General features: G+C 38.8%; 3 protein-coding genes across 3 annotated transcripts; 2 read left to right on the forward strand and 1 right to left on the reverse strand.

Moving 5' to 3' along the window:
- LOC109706698 (tonoplast dicarboxylate transporter) lies at positions 288–3,713 on the forward strand. Its single transcript, XM_020227653.1, has 6 exons — positions 288–944; positions 1,296–1,773; positions 2,026–2,069; positions 2,170–2,265; positions 2,590–3,100; positions 3,349–3,713. Exons 1-6 carry the CDS (start codon positions 516–518, stop codon positions 3,381–3,383), a joined length of 1,593 nt encoding a protein of 530 aa, XP_020083242.1. The 5' UTR covers positions 288–515; the 3' UTR covers positions 3,384–3,713.
- Positions 5,336–9,411, reverse strand: LOC109706105 (threonine--tRNA ligase, chloroplastic/mitochondrial 2). Its single transcript, XM_020226915.1, has 8 exons — positions 9,041–9,411; positions 8,007–8,153; positions 7,728–7,875; positions 7,405–7,658; positions 6,421–6,798; positions 6,003–6,311; positions 5,697–5,897; positions 5,336–5,596 (listed from the first exon to the last, which is right to left on the reverse strand). The coding sequence occupies exons 1-8, from the start codon at positions 9,362–9,364 to the stop codon at positions 5,336–5,338; spliced, it is 2,022 nt and encodes a 673-aa protein (XP_020082504.1). The 5' UTR covers positions 9,365–9,411.
- On the forward strand, positions 10,213–15,547 carry LOC109706762 (beta-(1,2)-xylosyltransferase). Its single transcript, XM_020227739.1, has 3 exons — positions 10,213–11,008; positions 12,210–12,359; positions 14,282–15,547. The coding sequence occupies exons 1-3, from the start codon at positions 10,349–10,351 to the stop codon at positions 15,005–15,007; spliced, it is 1,536 nt and encodes a 511-aa protein (XP_020083328.1). The 5' UTR covers positions 10,213–10,348; the 3' UTR covers positions 15,008–15,547.

A 16,199-nucleotide genomic window follows, 5' to 3' on the forward strand; every position in this document is an offset into this window, starting at 1 on the left:
ATTTACATGAAGGTTTTTGAGGCGCGGAATATTCTAATTTAACAAACTAATTAATCTTTGTAGAATAATGCAAGCAAATCCCTTTCACTGCCACATGTTGGCAAAGAATCATATTAAATATATTAGTCCAAGGGTGTTACGAGACTTAATTACATGTTAGGTGGCATAAAAAAGACTTTGTTGATAGAAGGATGCGCCACAAGCTTTGGTGACCCACCAACTCTATCTTCTTCCTACTGGAGAAGCGCACCTGCATGGCACTAGAATTAATAGCCTCAAATGTAATGTATTTTTTTAATATTAAATGTAAAAGAAGAAATGTAAGTTGTGGACATCAATGCAACTTCTCCACCATTCGTTGAGTTTCATTCAAAAATAGTTAAATGATTCCATCAAAATCAACCTCAAAATTGTCACACTTAACTCTCTTCATTTGAGCAATCAGGTTATAAAAGAACAACAACTGAAAAACCAAAAGAGAAAAGGCAAAAGCTAAAACTCCCCCATCCCCTGCAATGGCTACCAAAGCATTGCCTTCACCAAGCACAGATGACCCAAGAACTCCTCTCCTTCCACTATCTGAGCCTACAATACATAGCCCCCGTTTTCCTATAAAATCACTTCTCACCAATAAATACCTACACATAATCTCAGGGCCATTAGCATGCATGCTCATCTTCTTCTTTGTCGAGCTCGACGGCCCGCGCTCGAGCCGGAACATGCTCGCAGCTCTCTCGTGGGTGTTTCTTTGGTGGCTCACCGAAGCCGTGCCGATGCCGATCACCTCTATGTCCCCTCTTTTTCTGTTTCCTATATTCGGAATATCTTCGGCGGATTCCGTTGCAAAGGCCTACATGGATGATGTTATTGCTCTTGTGCTTGGTAGCTTCATTCTAGCATTAGCCATTGAGCACTACAATATCCATAGAAGGCTAGCATTAAATGTGAGCTCACTTGATTCTACCTTTAAGCATCACTTCTTTTTTTTTTTTCCATGTTTAGGTTATTCCCTAACTTATAAATGCGAATAACTTTTTCAATCATAAGAATGAAAAGAAATGCCTAGAAAAAGCCACTCAGTTTTTTCATTTCATGCTTCCAACAGTTACTAAAATTCTGCTTTCAAGCTTCCATACCTTTTATTCGCCAAAACTTTTGATTCTCGAGTAGAGAAGCAGTGTCGAGAAGCTGCATGCTAAGATAAGCATATCTGTTCATAGCAACAACTACCAACATGAGCAAGGCCATGTCATATATGATCACCACTGAATTCAGTTACGAATTTGAATCTTTAGATAACCTACCTTTTCTGCGGCGACCCGCTGAACCCGCCGCTGCTGCTCCTGGGCATCTGCGGCACAACGGCGTTCGTGAGCATGTGGATGCACAACACTCCAACCGCCATGATGATGATCCCCGTCGCCACTGGGATACTCCAACGCCTCCCGGCTGAAGACTCTGCAGACGCTGACGTCACGCGCTTCGCGAAGGCGGTCATCCTCGGCGTGACCTATGCAACCGCGATCGGCGGCATAACCACCCTTACCGGGACCGGTGTGAACCTGATCTTGGTGGGCATGTGGGCGAGTTACTTCCCTCAAGAGGAACCCATTAGTTTCAGTTCCTGGTTCTTTTTCGGGTTCCCCTTGGCTCTTGTTATATTCTTTGCATTGTGGGGGATACTTTGTGTGCTCTATTGCTCCAAGAATACGGGGAAGGTGCTCTCTGCGTACTTGGATAGGAATCATCTCAAGAGGGAGCTTGAACTACTCGGTAACTAAATCTCTGAACTTACCAAATTATCATAACTGCTTTGTATAGAGGAAAATGCGTTGTAAGATGATATTACGAGATATTAGGTAGATTTATGGAATGATTTTTACAGTGAAAGATTAGAACCAAAGTGAAATTTTGGCCTGACACAGTTCCTTGTAAAAACTGTGATCTACTCCTTTTCTACTCTGTTTTGCTATTTCTGTTGTGATTTATTATAGAAGTGCAAAATTTACATTTATTTTGTGGCAGGTCCAATGGCTTTTGCCGAGAAGATGGTTTTAGCAGTGTTTGGAGTTAAGTCTAATCCTATTCTTCAAACTCTCAATTAGAGATATGGATTAGTCAATCCTTTTTTTTGTTGGAGTCACTAATACTCTGTTAACTTTTATCTAGGCTCTGATAGTTCTGTGGATGACTAGAAGCCTCACAAATGATGTCCCTGGTTGGGGAGCCCTCTTTCATAACAACGTGGGTGATGGAACTGTTAGTGTAAGTAAACAACAGCATACCCTCATAATATCATGAATCTCTCTGTATCTGTTTATTTTTAAGTAACAAGTTCTGCAGGAATAGCTCCTTATCTTCATATTATCATGCTATCTTAGGATAAGCAATATAAAGAAAGCTACAATGATCGATGATAATCATAAGGATCGTAGCATAGTAATTCTAAGGCTACCATAGAATGAATTAGTAATTTGACATAAATTGAACCAGAGAATTAACTTCAGCATCCCCTGCTTTTTCCTGAGCAAAAGATACTATTGCATAAGATTAATCAAAAGAGGTACATACCTTTTTTTTCCCATTCAGGTGATGATGGCCACCTTGCTGTTCATAATCCCAAACAAGAAGAATGAGGGGGAGAAGCTAATGGACTGGAACAAATGCAAGAAGCTGCCATGGGGCATCATCCTCCTCCTCGGGGCAGGTTTTGCGATCGCTGATGGGGTCCGAACTAGCGGCTTAACCGATGTTCTCTCTGCGAATCTCGACTTCCTCAAGTCGGCCCCCTACTTAGCAATTGCACCATTAGTGTGCCTTATAAGTAGCACCATAACAGAGTTCACATCAAACAACTCTACTACCACTCTTGTGGTTCCTCTTCTTATTGAGTTGGCTCAATCTATGGGTGTGCACCCCCTTCTATTAATGGTTCCTGGAGCCATCGGGGCGCAGTTCTCATACCTCCTGCCGACCGGCACGCCTTCGAATGTTGTAGGGTTCACGACAGGCCGCATCGAGAGTAAGGATATGATCAAGACCGGATTGCCATTAAAGATCGCAGGCATTGCAGCTCTAACACTACTAATGCCTACATTAGGTAAATAAAATCTTCCATGATAAGTTATTTTGCAGTTTCTTTGGTAAGTGTTAATTCAACTCTTTGATTCGATCTTATAACAAAAGTTGATGAAAGAGCTATAACAAATATACTTAAATGAATTCAAACTGATAAATGCTTCAAAAGATCGGAACAAAAATAAAACTTAGCAATGAATTCAAGGACTAGATTGCTTTCGTCATTCGATTGCATTAGCTGATTCTTTTCCAATTGCCTAACCAATGCAGGAGCATTTGTTTTCAAGACAAGCAGGAAATTGTAGAACAACGATGATCACCGCAGCAATGGTGTAAAGTTTCTTTTATAAATTAGGGGGTTGATTTATGATGGAATAGTCCATTGTAGCACATAAAAGTATGTATCATATATCTTGTCTCCGTTGAAGGAAATGAAGCCATGTTCTTTATTCTGGTACAAAATTTGCATTGTTCTTTTGCACTCACGAAGATTACATAGAGAAGCTGGAACAAGGAATATAACTTCGTACAGTGCCTGAAAGAGGTAGAAGTCTGCTGTTTGTTACTTTTCTGATTTAGTGTAGAACTATTAAAGCTGTTGTTTAAGAGGAAGAAAAGAAATATTGCTTATCGTATTAGTCGACCAACTTAGCTGTAGAGGTAGTTTCAACAGCTATATTCACTGCTGAAGCACATTCTGCAGGTGGTAAAAATGGAGTTTATACAGAAGTGTTGTTTGAGTAGAACAGAGTAAAGAAACCTCAATGATTCTTTATCGTAATCCTCAAAATAACTTTACTGCTAGAAACAAAAAGTTGTTTATGCTTTTAGAATCTGGAAAAGCATTTCTGTTCTGACTAGCAGCTACAGACAGAAGGTCTAGAGTTGGCGTTTGCCGAAACTCCTATTTGCTAGTCTACTAGATAACAATATCCCAGAATCGAGACCACAGAAGCATGTAAACATGGAAACCGCTCAAACTCTGCATCTCACTTGCAAATAACTCGCTGATTTTAGTTCACTTCTAAAAGGGTTAAAGATCACTGTTACACTAACTCCTAGTTTGGAGCTTTTACAGTAAAGTTTTCAACCACAAATTTTGGCCGTTCCATAGTGCACCATAAAGTTACCAAGAGAGCTTTTAACCAAAATCACTTCTCCAAACCAAAATCACTTTTTCAGAAATCACGTTTTCAGAAGCTAGGCAACACAGGCCCATAATTGGGCAATGCACTGTTTGGAGCTGGGCCAAACAGGTACCAAGTTCAGGAACTAAAACATTTAGGCCAAAAGATACATGAACCAAATCAGGATATCGCGATAATATGGTTACCATATATTTTTACTGTATAATAGTTGCTTAGGGAAGAATATGTCGACAGCAACATCAGAGAAATAATTGTTTGTTTCAGCAGCTAGTTAGCATGAATGATTGCCCCGTCAGGTTGATGCCCCAGCTGACCCACAAAGACACAATCTCAGTTTCCCGATATTTTAATTGAAATTTGGCTACAATTTTGCCTATGTATTACAAATGAGCCTTATCCAACCTACCAGAACATTAACTAAATAAACCTTATCCAACTCTATGGGGCCTATATCATAGATTTACCTCAGGGTCTGATCTCATGCAATACAAGCTTTCACCATGCATGCGTTGGAAAAATAAAGAATCCAATGTAACTTAGTAGATAAATACTAAATGCACAACAAAGAAGAACAAAGTATATTAACCAACAGAGAAACTGACCCAAATCAACCCTTTCTAGACCCCAGCTCTCAAATATTCTGTAATTTTCCGATTTCTTCACTCAATCTGATCATCTTTATGTAAATTAAAAATGAAATACTGTGTTTAATTGTTTTGTTATTTATAAATGAAAAGCCCCATCAACTTTATGAGTCAAGAAAAGGTCAAGATTTCATAAAAACATTTACGAGTTTAGTGTTCAAAGACAACAAAATACAAATAACTTCAATCTTTCCAATGAATGGCAAAGAACGTATTCAAAAATGTAAGTATTTATAAACAGATTTACAAATATTATGTACTACATAGTACAAATCTATTCAGAAAGAATTACCATATATTAATAGGTTACAACAATACACAGAATTGTTTGAAAATTGACAGCATGAAACATTGTATTAACATCACTAATGAACGTGTAAACTCGCTTGCTTAGTAAGCTATACTTAACTGCAATTGTATCTTCTGGTCCATGAAATACCCATTATGAGCTTGAAAAGGCAACTTCTACAGTGAGGTTTTCTTCTCAACAGCATAATTTATTCTGGCGATGAAGTCGTCTACAGTCATCGTTCCAATCTCTCCACTAAACCGAGACCTAACTGTCACATTTTTGGTTTCAACTTCTTTAGGCCCAACAACTGCCATAAGGGGCACTTTCTGCTTCTCAGCGTTCCTTATGAGCTTTGGTAAGCGCTCACCATGGCAAAGCTCTGCACGGATGCCATGAGATTGTAGCTTCGAGACAACCTCATCACAGTAGTTCACCTAAAAAAAAATGCAGGATTCACTTGTGATTAAAGCCTTCAATATGTTGTCTTCTCCTGAAGTTTATTCAAGACGTAATGCGATTAAAGAAGAAACAAACCTCATTATCTGTGACAGGTAAAACACGAGCTTGCATTGGGGAAATCCAAAGAGGGAAATCACCGGCATAATGTTCTATGAGGACACCAAAGAATCGCTCCAAAGAACCAAGAACAGCTCTGTGGACCATAATTGGTCGTCTTTTTTCAGCATTTGAATCCACATAAGAAATGTCAAACCGCTCTGGCAAGTTAAAATCAACCTGCAGTAGTACCATTAAAACTAAGAAGAGATGTATTAGTTACATGTTTTCAAAAGTTCAAAACACGCACAATTATGAGTTTAAATTAAATTTTCAATGGCTTGCCTGAACAGTAGAACATTGCCACTTCCTTCCAAGAGCATCCTCAATTTTGAGATCAATCTTTGGACCATAAAAAGCACCACCGCCTTCATCAATCTGGTAGTTCCAGCCTTTATCATCTAAAGCATCTTTTAGGGCAGCTGTTGCTTTTTCCCATATATTGTCACTACCAACAGATTTACCTGGCCTAGTTGAAAGGTTCACCTCATACTTGTTGAAACCAAACTGCAACAATATCTCCTCCGTCAGGTCAAGAACACCTTTTATTTCACCTCTGAGTTGATCATCCAAACAAAATATATGTGCATCATCCTGCAAGACCAATAACAAAAAATAAAAAATAAGAATAAAAGTTAGTTATACAGTTGAAAGACTAAGATAGTCTTCATTCAAGCCATGATTCACCACAAAAATACACTACCTGAGTAAACCCTCTCACACGAAACAGTCCATGCAAGCTACCAGAGAGTTCATATCTGTATACGGTTCCCAACTCTGCGAATCTGATAGGGAATTCTTTATATGAGTGCAGTTTACTTTTGTAATATAGAATGTGATACGGGCAGTTCATAGGACGGAGCTGATAGAGTTCATCTTCTATATTCATCTGGTCATACATATTCTCCCTGTAGAAATCTAAATGGCCACTTGTTTTCCAAAGATCGGCCTTAGCGACATGGGGGGTGTACAACAGCTTGTATCCATGTTGCAGATGGATTTTCTTCCATGAATCTTCAATTAGATGCCTGATTATGGCACCATTTGGGTGCCAAAACACTAGTCCTCCACCAGCATCTTCCTGTAAAAGAGGTGCAAATAGAGATTGAGATACTATGTATATTATAAATATGTATATACTACCAAGAAAGACTTCAATAAAGTTGGCAACAAGACAACTACTGTTACATAGCCACATGAAGAATACTGCAAGGATGACATCAAAAGATTAATAAACAAAATAAATAAATAAATAAATCTGAACTAATTTTCCGAAGCTGTAAACTAATTCTTGAGGGGCATGACAAAAATCATGTTAGGCTACATATAACTTAAAGATCATGAGCTTAATAGATGGCTCACACCTAGTTGAGCTCTTCCTCCAGCCCTGAATTTCAAAACCAAACCCTAGCATATGTGATGTGTTCAATCCTCGGTCCTGTCACCAGCCCAGCTAGCTCAGGAATTCAAGATCCTTGATATGGAAATTCACAGGCATGCTGCCAAAGATGGCAAGGCAATATCGTGTGTCCCATTGAATGCAAGGACGCTAAAATGGGCAAGGCAAGGGAGAGTGCCAATCCAACTTGTCTACGAATTATTAGCATGAAAGCACACCAAAAAGGTCATGAAATATTCCTCAATACTTCACAAAATCAACTGACATTGACCGTATTTCGACAGATACCTGCAGAGAGAAGAGATCAAGATCCTGTCCTAAACGCCTATGATCACGGCGCTTTGCCTCCTCCTTGAAGTGGATGTAAGCCTTTAATTGTTCTTCATTCTCCCATGCTGTTCCATATATTCTTTGCAGCATTGGTTTATTCTCATCACCTCTCCAGTAGGCCCCAGCAACAGATTCAAGCTCAACAGCTTTCTTGCTTATCTCTCCAGTGGATTCCACATGGGGCCCAGCACATAGATCCCACCATTCATTTCCTGGATGAGATAAAGAGGATTAGCATGAAATAGAGGGACTGAAAAGACAGAAGGTATTGTAAATCTTACCTATATGATAAATGGTAATAGGTTCTTCTCTGATGCCTTCTAGAATCTCCAACTTATATGGTTCATTGAGGGCCATGATTCTGTTTCGAGCCTCTTCTCTAGAAACTTCTTCTCTTATTAATGGCAGATTTCGGCTGATGATACGGTCCTACAGATGATGCAAGAAATAAATTCCCTACCCTGAAACATTATGCTAATGAATATCTCCCAATCTAAATGAACAGAACCGACTACAGTATGCAAGAAAATTTAGTGTTATGAAGTTCGAGCCATGCTCACCATTTCCTTTTTTATTCTTTTAAGGTCTTTGTCCGTCAAAGGTTCCATATCGAAATCATAATAGAATCCATTCTCAATCCATGGACCTATAGTCACTTTAGAACCAGGGAAGAGTTTCTGAACAGCCATGGCCATGACATGGGCACACTGCAGGGAAGAAAGGAGGGAATAAAAAGTTGTAAACAGCAAAGCAAAAAATTCATAGAATCAAAGAAGTTAAAGCTATAAAAAGATTATGCCATAGAACTTTAAGCAATATGCATAGCAGCTGAAGGAAACAAAGAACCTCAAGAAATGTCATCGCATCAACATCAAATGGATCCGTGACATTCCAAGTATTGTTTTCCTACTACCCTGGACTATTTTATATGGTTTCCTATCTGGGGGCACTCTACTATTAAGGCTTGCATGCTTCCTCACATTATATCTCGATTCTTGTCGGTAAACACGGCAAAACAGGAAACCATAACAACAGATAAAGAATACTGTTCTTTGCATTCAAATTCACTGTTTCTTTCTTCTTTCTATTCTTTCAGAATCTCTTTGAACGGTAATCTATTCAAGCTTCACACCGATCTCAATATGGATCCCATGTTGAATTGTCAAGATTCGGAAGAGATTTTCTTCCAATTGACTACAATCAAACCATTCATATCTAAGCACAATAGCCCAAGTATAAAAAAGGATAATCCTTTCCTTTTCAACTGAGAAATGCAAAATTTGTGATTATAACAATGTTGGCCTTTCCTGTTACGTATTGTCATCCTCCTGCACATGCATTTCGACTGATCTATACAAATACATCAGGAACATCAAAATCCAAAACATAGACCTAAAGTAAGCAACCAAATTACGCTTACAAAATAACATTAATTGTCGTTGAGGAGCCGATTCTCAATATAATTCTCGAGCCAATTTGTTTTCAAATATAAAAACTTCTAGTCAAATAGAAATAAGCGATGTTTTGCTCAAAGACAATGCAAAGATCGAATTTTTATCCAAGAAAACACAAATTTAAGAGTGAAAAACGATACCGTGTGGCGAATCCGAAGCAACCGCTCTGAAGAGTCGTTGGTGGGGAGCACAACCCTATCCTTCTCCACCTCCACCTCCACCACCATAGCCGCCGCCGACGACGCTTGTTGTTCCGGCTCCTCGGTCTCAACCGCGGCCTCTTCCGCCGCAACAGCGTGGGGCGGAGGGGAGCGGCGCGAAGGGCCATGGCGCTTCCTCGCCGGAACCCTAGACGAAAGGGCGGGGGCTCTCCGGGCGAAGGTGAGGAGGAGCCTCCGATGGAGCGGAGGAGAAGCTAGGGTTTGGCCGTGGGGGAGTAGCAAAGAGGGCGATATTGCCGCCATTTGTGTGAACCTCGCCGCTCCGCTGTGACCACTCCGAGTTGGGGCATACACGATGAATTTTATTGGGGATTATTTCATAATTGCCCTTCTTGGTTCCTATAATTTCATATCCGCCCTTCGCCACATGAATTTTGCAATTATATTTAAATCTTTCAGTTACTATTTTATATTTTAACTAAAATAAAAGAAACAGAGAATAAACTTTAATAAAGTGCGATAAAAAATTTGTCATTCGGTTACTATTTTATATTTTAACTAAATATTAAATTAATAATGGCTATTGTGATTGTCAAAGAGCACTAGTGCATTTCTCCCTTTTGATTACTATAATGAGTTAAAAAAAATTATTGGGAGATTTGTTGTATAACCTCTATAACTAATCCATTAACAGCTTTTCTTCAATATTTTTTCAGTCGAATTGCAGTTCCTAAAAATCAAATAAATTTTTTATTTAAATTCTTAAATTTCTAAATTTAATATTTGAGATGTCAAATTTTTAGATTTATTCCATTTTAGCCAATTCCTAAAGAGGAAAAAAAATTATTAATTATACTTAGGGGTCGTTTAGTTGAATATAATTATAAAAACAGTGTACTTGAAAATACATACAGTTGTAGATGCTGTAGTTATAATTGTATCTTAGTTCAGCTTTTGTGAGTACATCAATTATCTTTTATTTTAATAAACTAAAACTTTTAAAAATTTTAAAATCCTAAATAAATAATGAGAAGCAAAATCTACTAAATCCGTAGTAGAGTGGAGAGATTTTTTTTTTTTTTTTTTTTAGTTCGTGAGATTTACGGCCCGGTACCATTTCTTTTTATTTTTTTAATTAATGAAAAGCATTTCTTTTTCATAGTTTATTGATCGCATCGGTCTACGTCGACTAGTTGTCGTTGAGAGACCATTTTCTTCTCCGACGCATCTCCTCCGCCGTCGCCGGCGTTCTCTCTCTCTCTCTCTCTAATCGAACCTTGGAGAACAATGGGTCGTCGACAACGCGCGCTCCTCGTTCGCACCCTCCTCTTCCTCTTCGCCCTCAACACAGTCTCCGTCGTACTCTACTTCCTCCTCCACCCCCGTCCCCACCCATCCACACCCCTCCTCCAAACCCTAGAAACCCTAACAACCGCCCCCCCTCCCCCCCGCTCCTCCTCCTCCCTTAAACCCTGGCCCTCCCTCCCTTCCTTTCTCCCATGGCGCCCCTCTCCTCCCCTTCCCGTGCGCTCCTGCGAGGCCTACTTCGGCCATGGCTTCTCCCGCCGCGTCGACGTCTTCGCCCGAGGCGACGGCGGCGGCGGCGGATGGTTCCGGTGCCACCACAGCAAGACCTTGTCCAGCTCGATCTGTGAGGGCGGGGGTCTGAGGATGGATCCGACCAGAATCCTGATGTCGGAGGGTGGGGAGAGGCTGGATAAGGTGATAGGGCGCGGCGAGGAGGACGAGCTCCCCAAGTACGAGCCCGGGGCGTTCCGGATCGAGCGAGGGGAGGGAGGGGATGCGGCGGCCCCCGCAGATGGTAGGCTCGTTGATGAGGCGTTTCTCGATCTATACATACCGAAAGGGGCGATTCAGATGCACACGATGCGGGCGCTCGTGGAATCCGTGCGAGTAGTTGGCCGCGGCGAGCTCGAATGCTCTCAGGTTAGGGTTTTAGTGGCTCGCCACTGCATTAAACATGCATTGTCTGCAAAAAGGAGGGGTTGGAATTTTTCTTTTGTTTAATTCCCCCTTTCCTTTAATTACCTCCTTTACTATTTAAATGTTTGTGTTGTTAGTGACATAAACGCTTTTGAGTATCTGTGTCACTTCTTAATTTATTAAAGTTCCACTTTTGAGTATCTATGTCACTAACCAGATAAATGTGTCCCTTTGTATGAACTAGGGAGCTATAGAGAGGCAAAGCCAGGATTTGGCTAATTCGGGTGAGATTGCCAAATTCGGACCGGATTACCCTGCATATGGAAAAGCTGTTTTTGTGATTTGATTCCATGAAAAGAAAGTCACAGAGGAGTGGGCCGAGTTGATAAAAGAAGTCTTGTAATTTTTAGTGTCTGGTGTAATTTAATGTTGGCATAATTTGCCTAAATTCCAAATTTATTAGCTTGTTCTCCCCTGACAATATCTTTCTGCATACATGTCAATCTTGATCTTGGCTTGAAGCTTTAGCTGAGATCAAGAAACTAAAACTTAGTTCTTTCGTGGTTGTCCAGTTGTTGTCGATCCAAGACTACCAGTGTCAAACAGAAACATCTTTGTCTTGATTATAACTAGTCTAAAGGAGACAAATTTTAATACCGAATTGGTCCAAAATTAGGTTATCAGGACAAACAAAATTTATATCTGGATCATCTATGATACTAGTATTTTGTGATCCTTTCAATGAGAAAAATTAACGTTAACAATACAGTTCATAGACCCTCTTTAAAAATCTCTTTAATTTAGAAAATGATGTCGAACTGATTTTTATTGTGATTACTCGGAATTTTCTGCTTTTTGCTGACTTAAGAACCAGCACCATAATTTCTGATAATGCCAAAATTTTCCATTTCGAAATTCTAGGAGCCTCACAACATCAATATTTTTGTGTGGCGAGAGTTATGCATCCAACTGCAAACTAAATGGAGAGCAATTCTACAGATAAGATAAAACTAGGACTTGTTATGCATAAAATCTTGGGTTTCATTGCAGGAATTTGTTCCTTATAGAAGTTAATTTTCGTCGTACGTTAAGATGCTTCATTTGTCCTATATTGGTTATTATTAATTAGGTCTATTGTGGATCTCTAATCTTTATCGTCTCTTTCCCTCAGTACTGATTGTTCTTAAATAACTTTTTCTTGCAGTGGATTGATGAACCAACCCTTTTGGTGACTCGTTTTGAATATGCAAACCTTTTCCACACAGTAACTGATTGGTATAACGCCTATGTCAGTTCTAGAGTTGCAGACTTACCTGGACGGCCTAATTTGGTGTTTATTGATGGGCATTGCAAGGTATGTGATCTCCTTTACTGCCCAGTTTTACTGCCTGGATGGATTAATAACTTAAATAGGTGAAAAATATTTATTGTGGGGGATAATTTACAATTCAAGAATAGATACTCTTTTGCATTGTGAAACTTCTTACCATCAAATACATGATGTTTAGTAATATATGAAACTTTTCAGCTTGTTAAGATAGTTTAGGTTGCCAGTATAATTTACCATGCAATCATCATTTTTACTCTGATCATTTCTGAAATAGTTAGGGTTGACTATGAGATGTGTCCATGCAGTATTTGATTTGTCAATAAAACTAGATAGTGTAACGTCCTTCTTGTCTACAATTAGGATATCAATTGCTCGAGCGTCTTACCATCTTATTCTATTGTCCTTCTCCACGAGAGTTTCTACACTGTTCTACTGCCAGCCTTCGTCTTTGCTGTCCTGAACATATGAGGGTGATGAATTACATGGTTGACCCAGTGCTTCATACAGTCTGATTAGTTGTTTGTTTTTCTGCCCTGCTTCGTATCCAAACAACGCCTACATGATGCAGCTCATTCTTACTTCTTGTTTCACCATTTTAATGTCGTTTTCCAACTTCTGGTTCTGGATGGAATGTCGTTCTACTGCCTAAAACCTTCTAAAAGCTTGTGGCCATTTGACAGTCTATAGACTATGTACTCAAAACCACCTGATAATGTGCCTAATAATGTAATAGGAACTTCTGTGCCAATTTGTGGCGATATAAGATTGTAATATAACCATTCAACCATTCATTTTGTGACTACTCGTTCACTAGACAAATGAAGTCAAAAAATTATAAAATTTGGTTTCTAGATAGTTCCAATAGCGTAAATCATGTCTAACTAAACCGATCACCGAATCGGATGTCCCATCATTGAAAACAACTTACAAGTACTGAGGCCTTCGTACTTTCAAAAGCATAGGAGGAGCCTAGCTCTCTCTCTCTCTCTCTCTCTCTCTCTCTCTTTATATATATATATATATTATAATATATATATATATAGTCCGGGCTCATGGTGCTTGTAAAAGCAGTCAAGCACTTGGTGCTTGTAAATTTTTACCTTAGATCTACGCCTTTGATCATTTTTATCCGTTAATATACACATTCAACCAACCACCCATTCAACCTATATATAGAATTGAGCTCCTATGCTTTTAAAAGTACCAAGTCATTGGTGGTTGTAAGTTTTCGGCCCTTGGATTAAGGGATGTGCGATTAGGATGATGTGGGCCCTAGGGTTGAGTGGGTGGTTGGTGAATAGTATAATCTAACGGATAAAAATGATCAAAGGCTAGATCTAAGGATAAAAAATTTACAAGCATCAAGTGCTTGGTGCTTTTACAAGCACCATAGCGCGACTCTACATATATATATATATAGGCTGGGGGCTTGGGCTACTATACTATATCAGTATAGAGCCCTTGTATCATAAGTTTTCGGCAATTCGAATGAAAAAATGTGTGGTTAGGATGAGAGTGGTTACGCTTAGTTGATAGGGCCCCCGATTGATGTGGTGGTTGGTTAATAGTATAATCTAAGGGTGAAAATGATTAAAAGATAATCTAACACCCAAAAACTTTAGTACAAGAGCTCTATACTCGATAACATAGTAGCCGGACGTCTATATATATATATATATATATATATATATATATATATATATATATATATATATATATATATATGAAGCTTATAGTTTTCTCAAATTACTTTTATACTTTCTGCACTTGCTTCAAATACCCGAAAGGTTAGTCATCTTCCATCAGCTCCCTTAAGGTGGGCACTCTTTGGGTGATTTATTTCTTGTATGTATTTTTCAGAAGATATTTGCCTTCATAATTTTGTTCTTCAGCTGTTAAGAAAGGGGGAAAGGAGTATTTATAAGCCCATATCATACACCTTGCAGGCCCCATTGGAAGAGACTTGGGAAGCACTCTTTTCAAGCGTTAGATATGCCAAAAACTTCTCTGGTCCCGTCTGTTTTCGTCATGCCATCCTTTCTCCCTTAGGTTACGAGACTGCTCTCTTTAAAGGCCTAACAGAGAGCTTCAGCTGTCAAGGTGCCTCAGCCGACACCCTCCGGCAAAATCCAAATTATCAGAAAACAGCTAGATTATCTGAATTTGGTGAGATGCTCATAGCAGCATTTGGCCTTTTAGAAAACCGAGAGTTACCAATGAAAAAGATATCAAAAGTGCAAAATGTTCTCTTTATACGCCGTGAAGATTACTTAGCCCACCCACGCCATAGTGGGAAGGTCGAGTCCCGGCTAAGTAATGAGCAGGAAGTTTTTGATGCAACCAAGAATTGGGCAAAGGACCAGAAGAAATGCAGAATAAATGTTGTAAATGGTCTTTTTGCTCACATGCATATGAAGGAGCAGCTTCTTGCTGTCCGAGAAGCTTCCGTTGTGATAGGAGCTCATGGAGCTGGGCTAACTCACTTGGTGGTGGCGACTCCGGATACGATAGTCCTTGAGATCATCAGTAGCATGTATAGGCGCCCGCACTTTTCTTTGATCTCGCAGTGGAAGGGTTTAGAGTATCATGCTATCAATCTTGCCGGATCATATGCGAGGCCTGATGAGGTTGTTGCTGAGCTGAGCAGAATAATGGAAAGCCTTGGATGCTAAAAAGAAAAGAGGAAGTGCCACCTTCTTATCAAGCATGGAAAAATTTGATATGGCACAGAGTTTGTAAGCTAAAACTAAAGTCCGATTTGTCTATTCTGGAAACTCATACTTTGACTACGTGCTCATTGGATAGGAAAACTTTGCATGTTGCATGCCGAGTGACATAGATTTTTGGTGACTATTTCAGTCTAAGAACAGGAGACCACCGCATAATCAGGTATACTGAAGTAGGGAGGTTTTCGGAACTGCCCTAATTTATACATTCTGCAATGCAGAAGGTTGAGTTTATGCTGGTGGAGAAAAACTCTTTTATTGTTTCTTTTATGGGAGATAGTTGGTACCCATGGTAATAGCATGATAGCAGCTGTCCAATCTAAGGGAATTATAGATTGTTTATTTGTTGAGACACTGTAGATAAAGAGAAGCACTTGTTTTGTCAATATTTTTTATTTGTGTTTGATGTCGAAGGCAGTGATTTCATACGTCTACTGTTTTCAGCTATCCTCTTGATTATTTGAATTATTATTATTTGCTTGCTGATATCTATGAAGTTTGAATGCACATTCCCTGCATTACCCTTTGTTTGCGGATGTGGTGATGGAAAGTGCTTCTATCAATTATTTCGAGGAGTAGGGTTTGTATGTTATCAGGAGAATAGAGACTTTCGTGCTCTAAACTGTTTTTGATAGTGGAACTTCCGAATCGACGATTGACGATGTTAAATTTGATCTAGCATATTTGAATTATTTAGAAAATAAATTTTATGATTTTTTAATATAATTTAACTAGTAATTCAAAGGATTCAAAATTAACAATTGAAAATAAAAAATTTATAAAAAATTATGATATAAGAGTAAAATTTTCAATCGGGGATATTTATTTTGTTGTAGATAGTATAAAATTTTTTTATCAAAATATCATCTTATTTGAATATTTTTATACCATTAAATTTGTAAATGGTACACATAGACTATTAAAAATTATTAATTTTAAATCCTTTCAATTATTAGATAAATGATATGGAAAAATCGTAAAATTTATTTTTCTAAATAGTTAAAATACACTAGATTAAGTCTGACGATGCTAAATCAAGTCAAACAAAAGTTATCATCGATTCAAAAATTTAATAATAAAAAACAACATATTTCAAGCAACTCTTATTTCCAATAGTACAGAAGTTCTACTCTTATTT

This window comes from Ananas comosus, linkage group 2 (assembly GCF_001540865.1).
Source record: "Ananas comosus cultivar F153 linkage group 2, ASM154086v1, whole genome shotgun sequence".
NCBI classification, from domain to species: Eukaryota; Viridiplantae; Streptophyta; class Magnoliopsida; order Poales; family Bromeliaceae; genus Ananas; species Ananas comosus.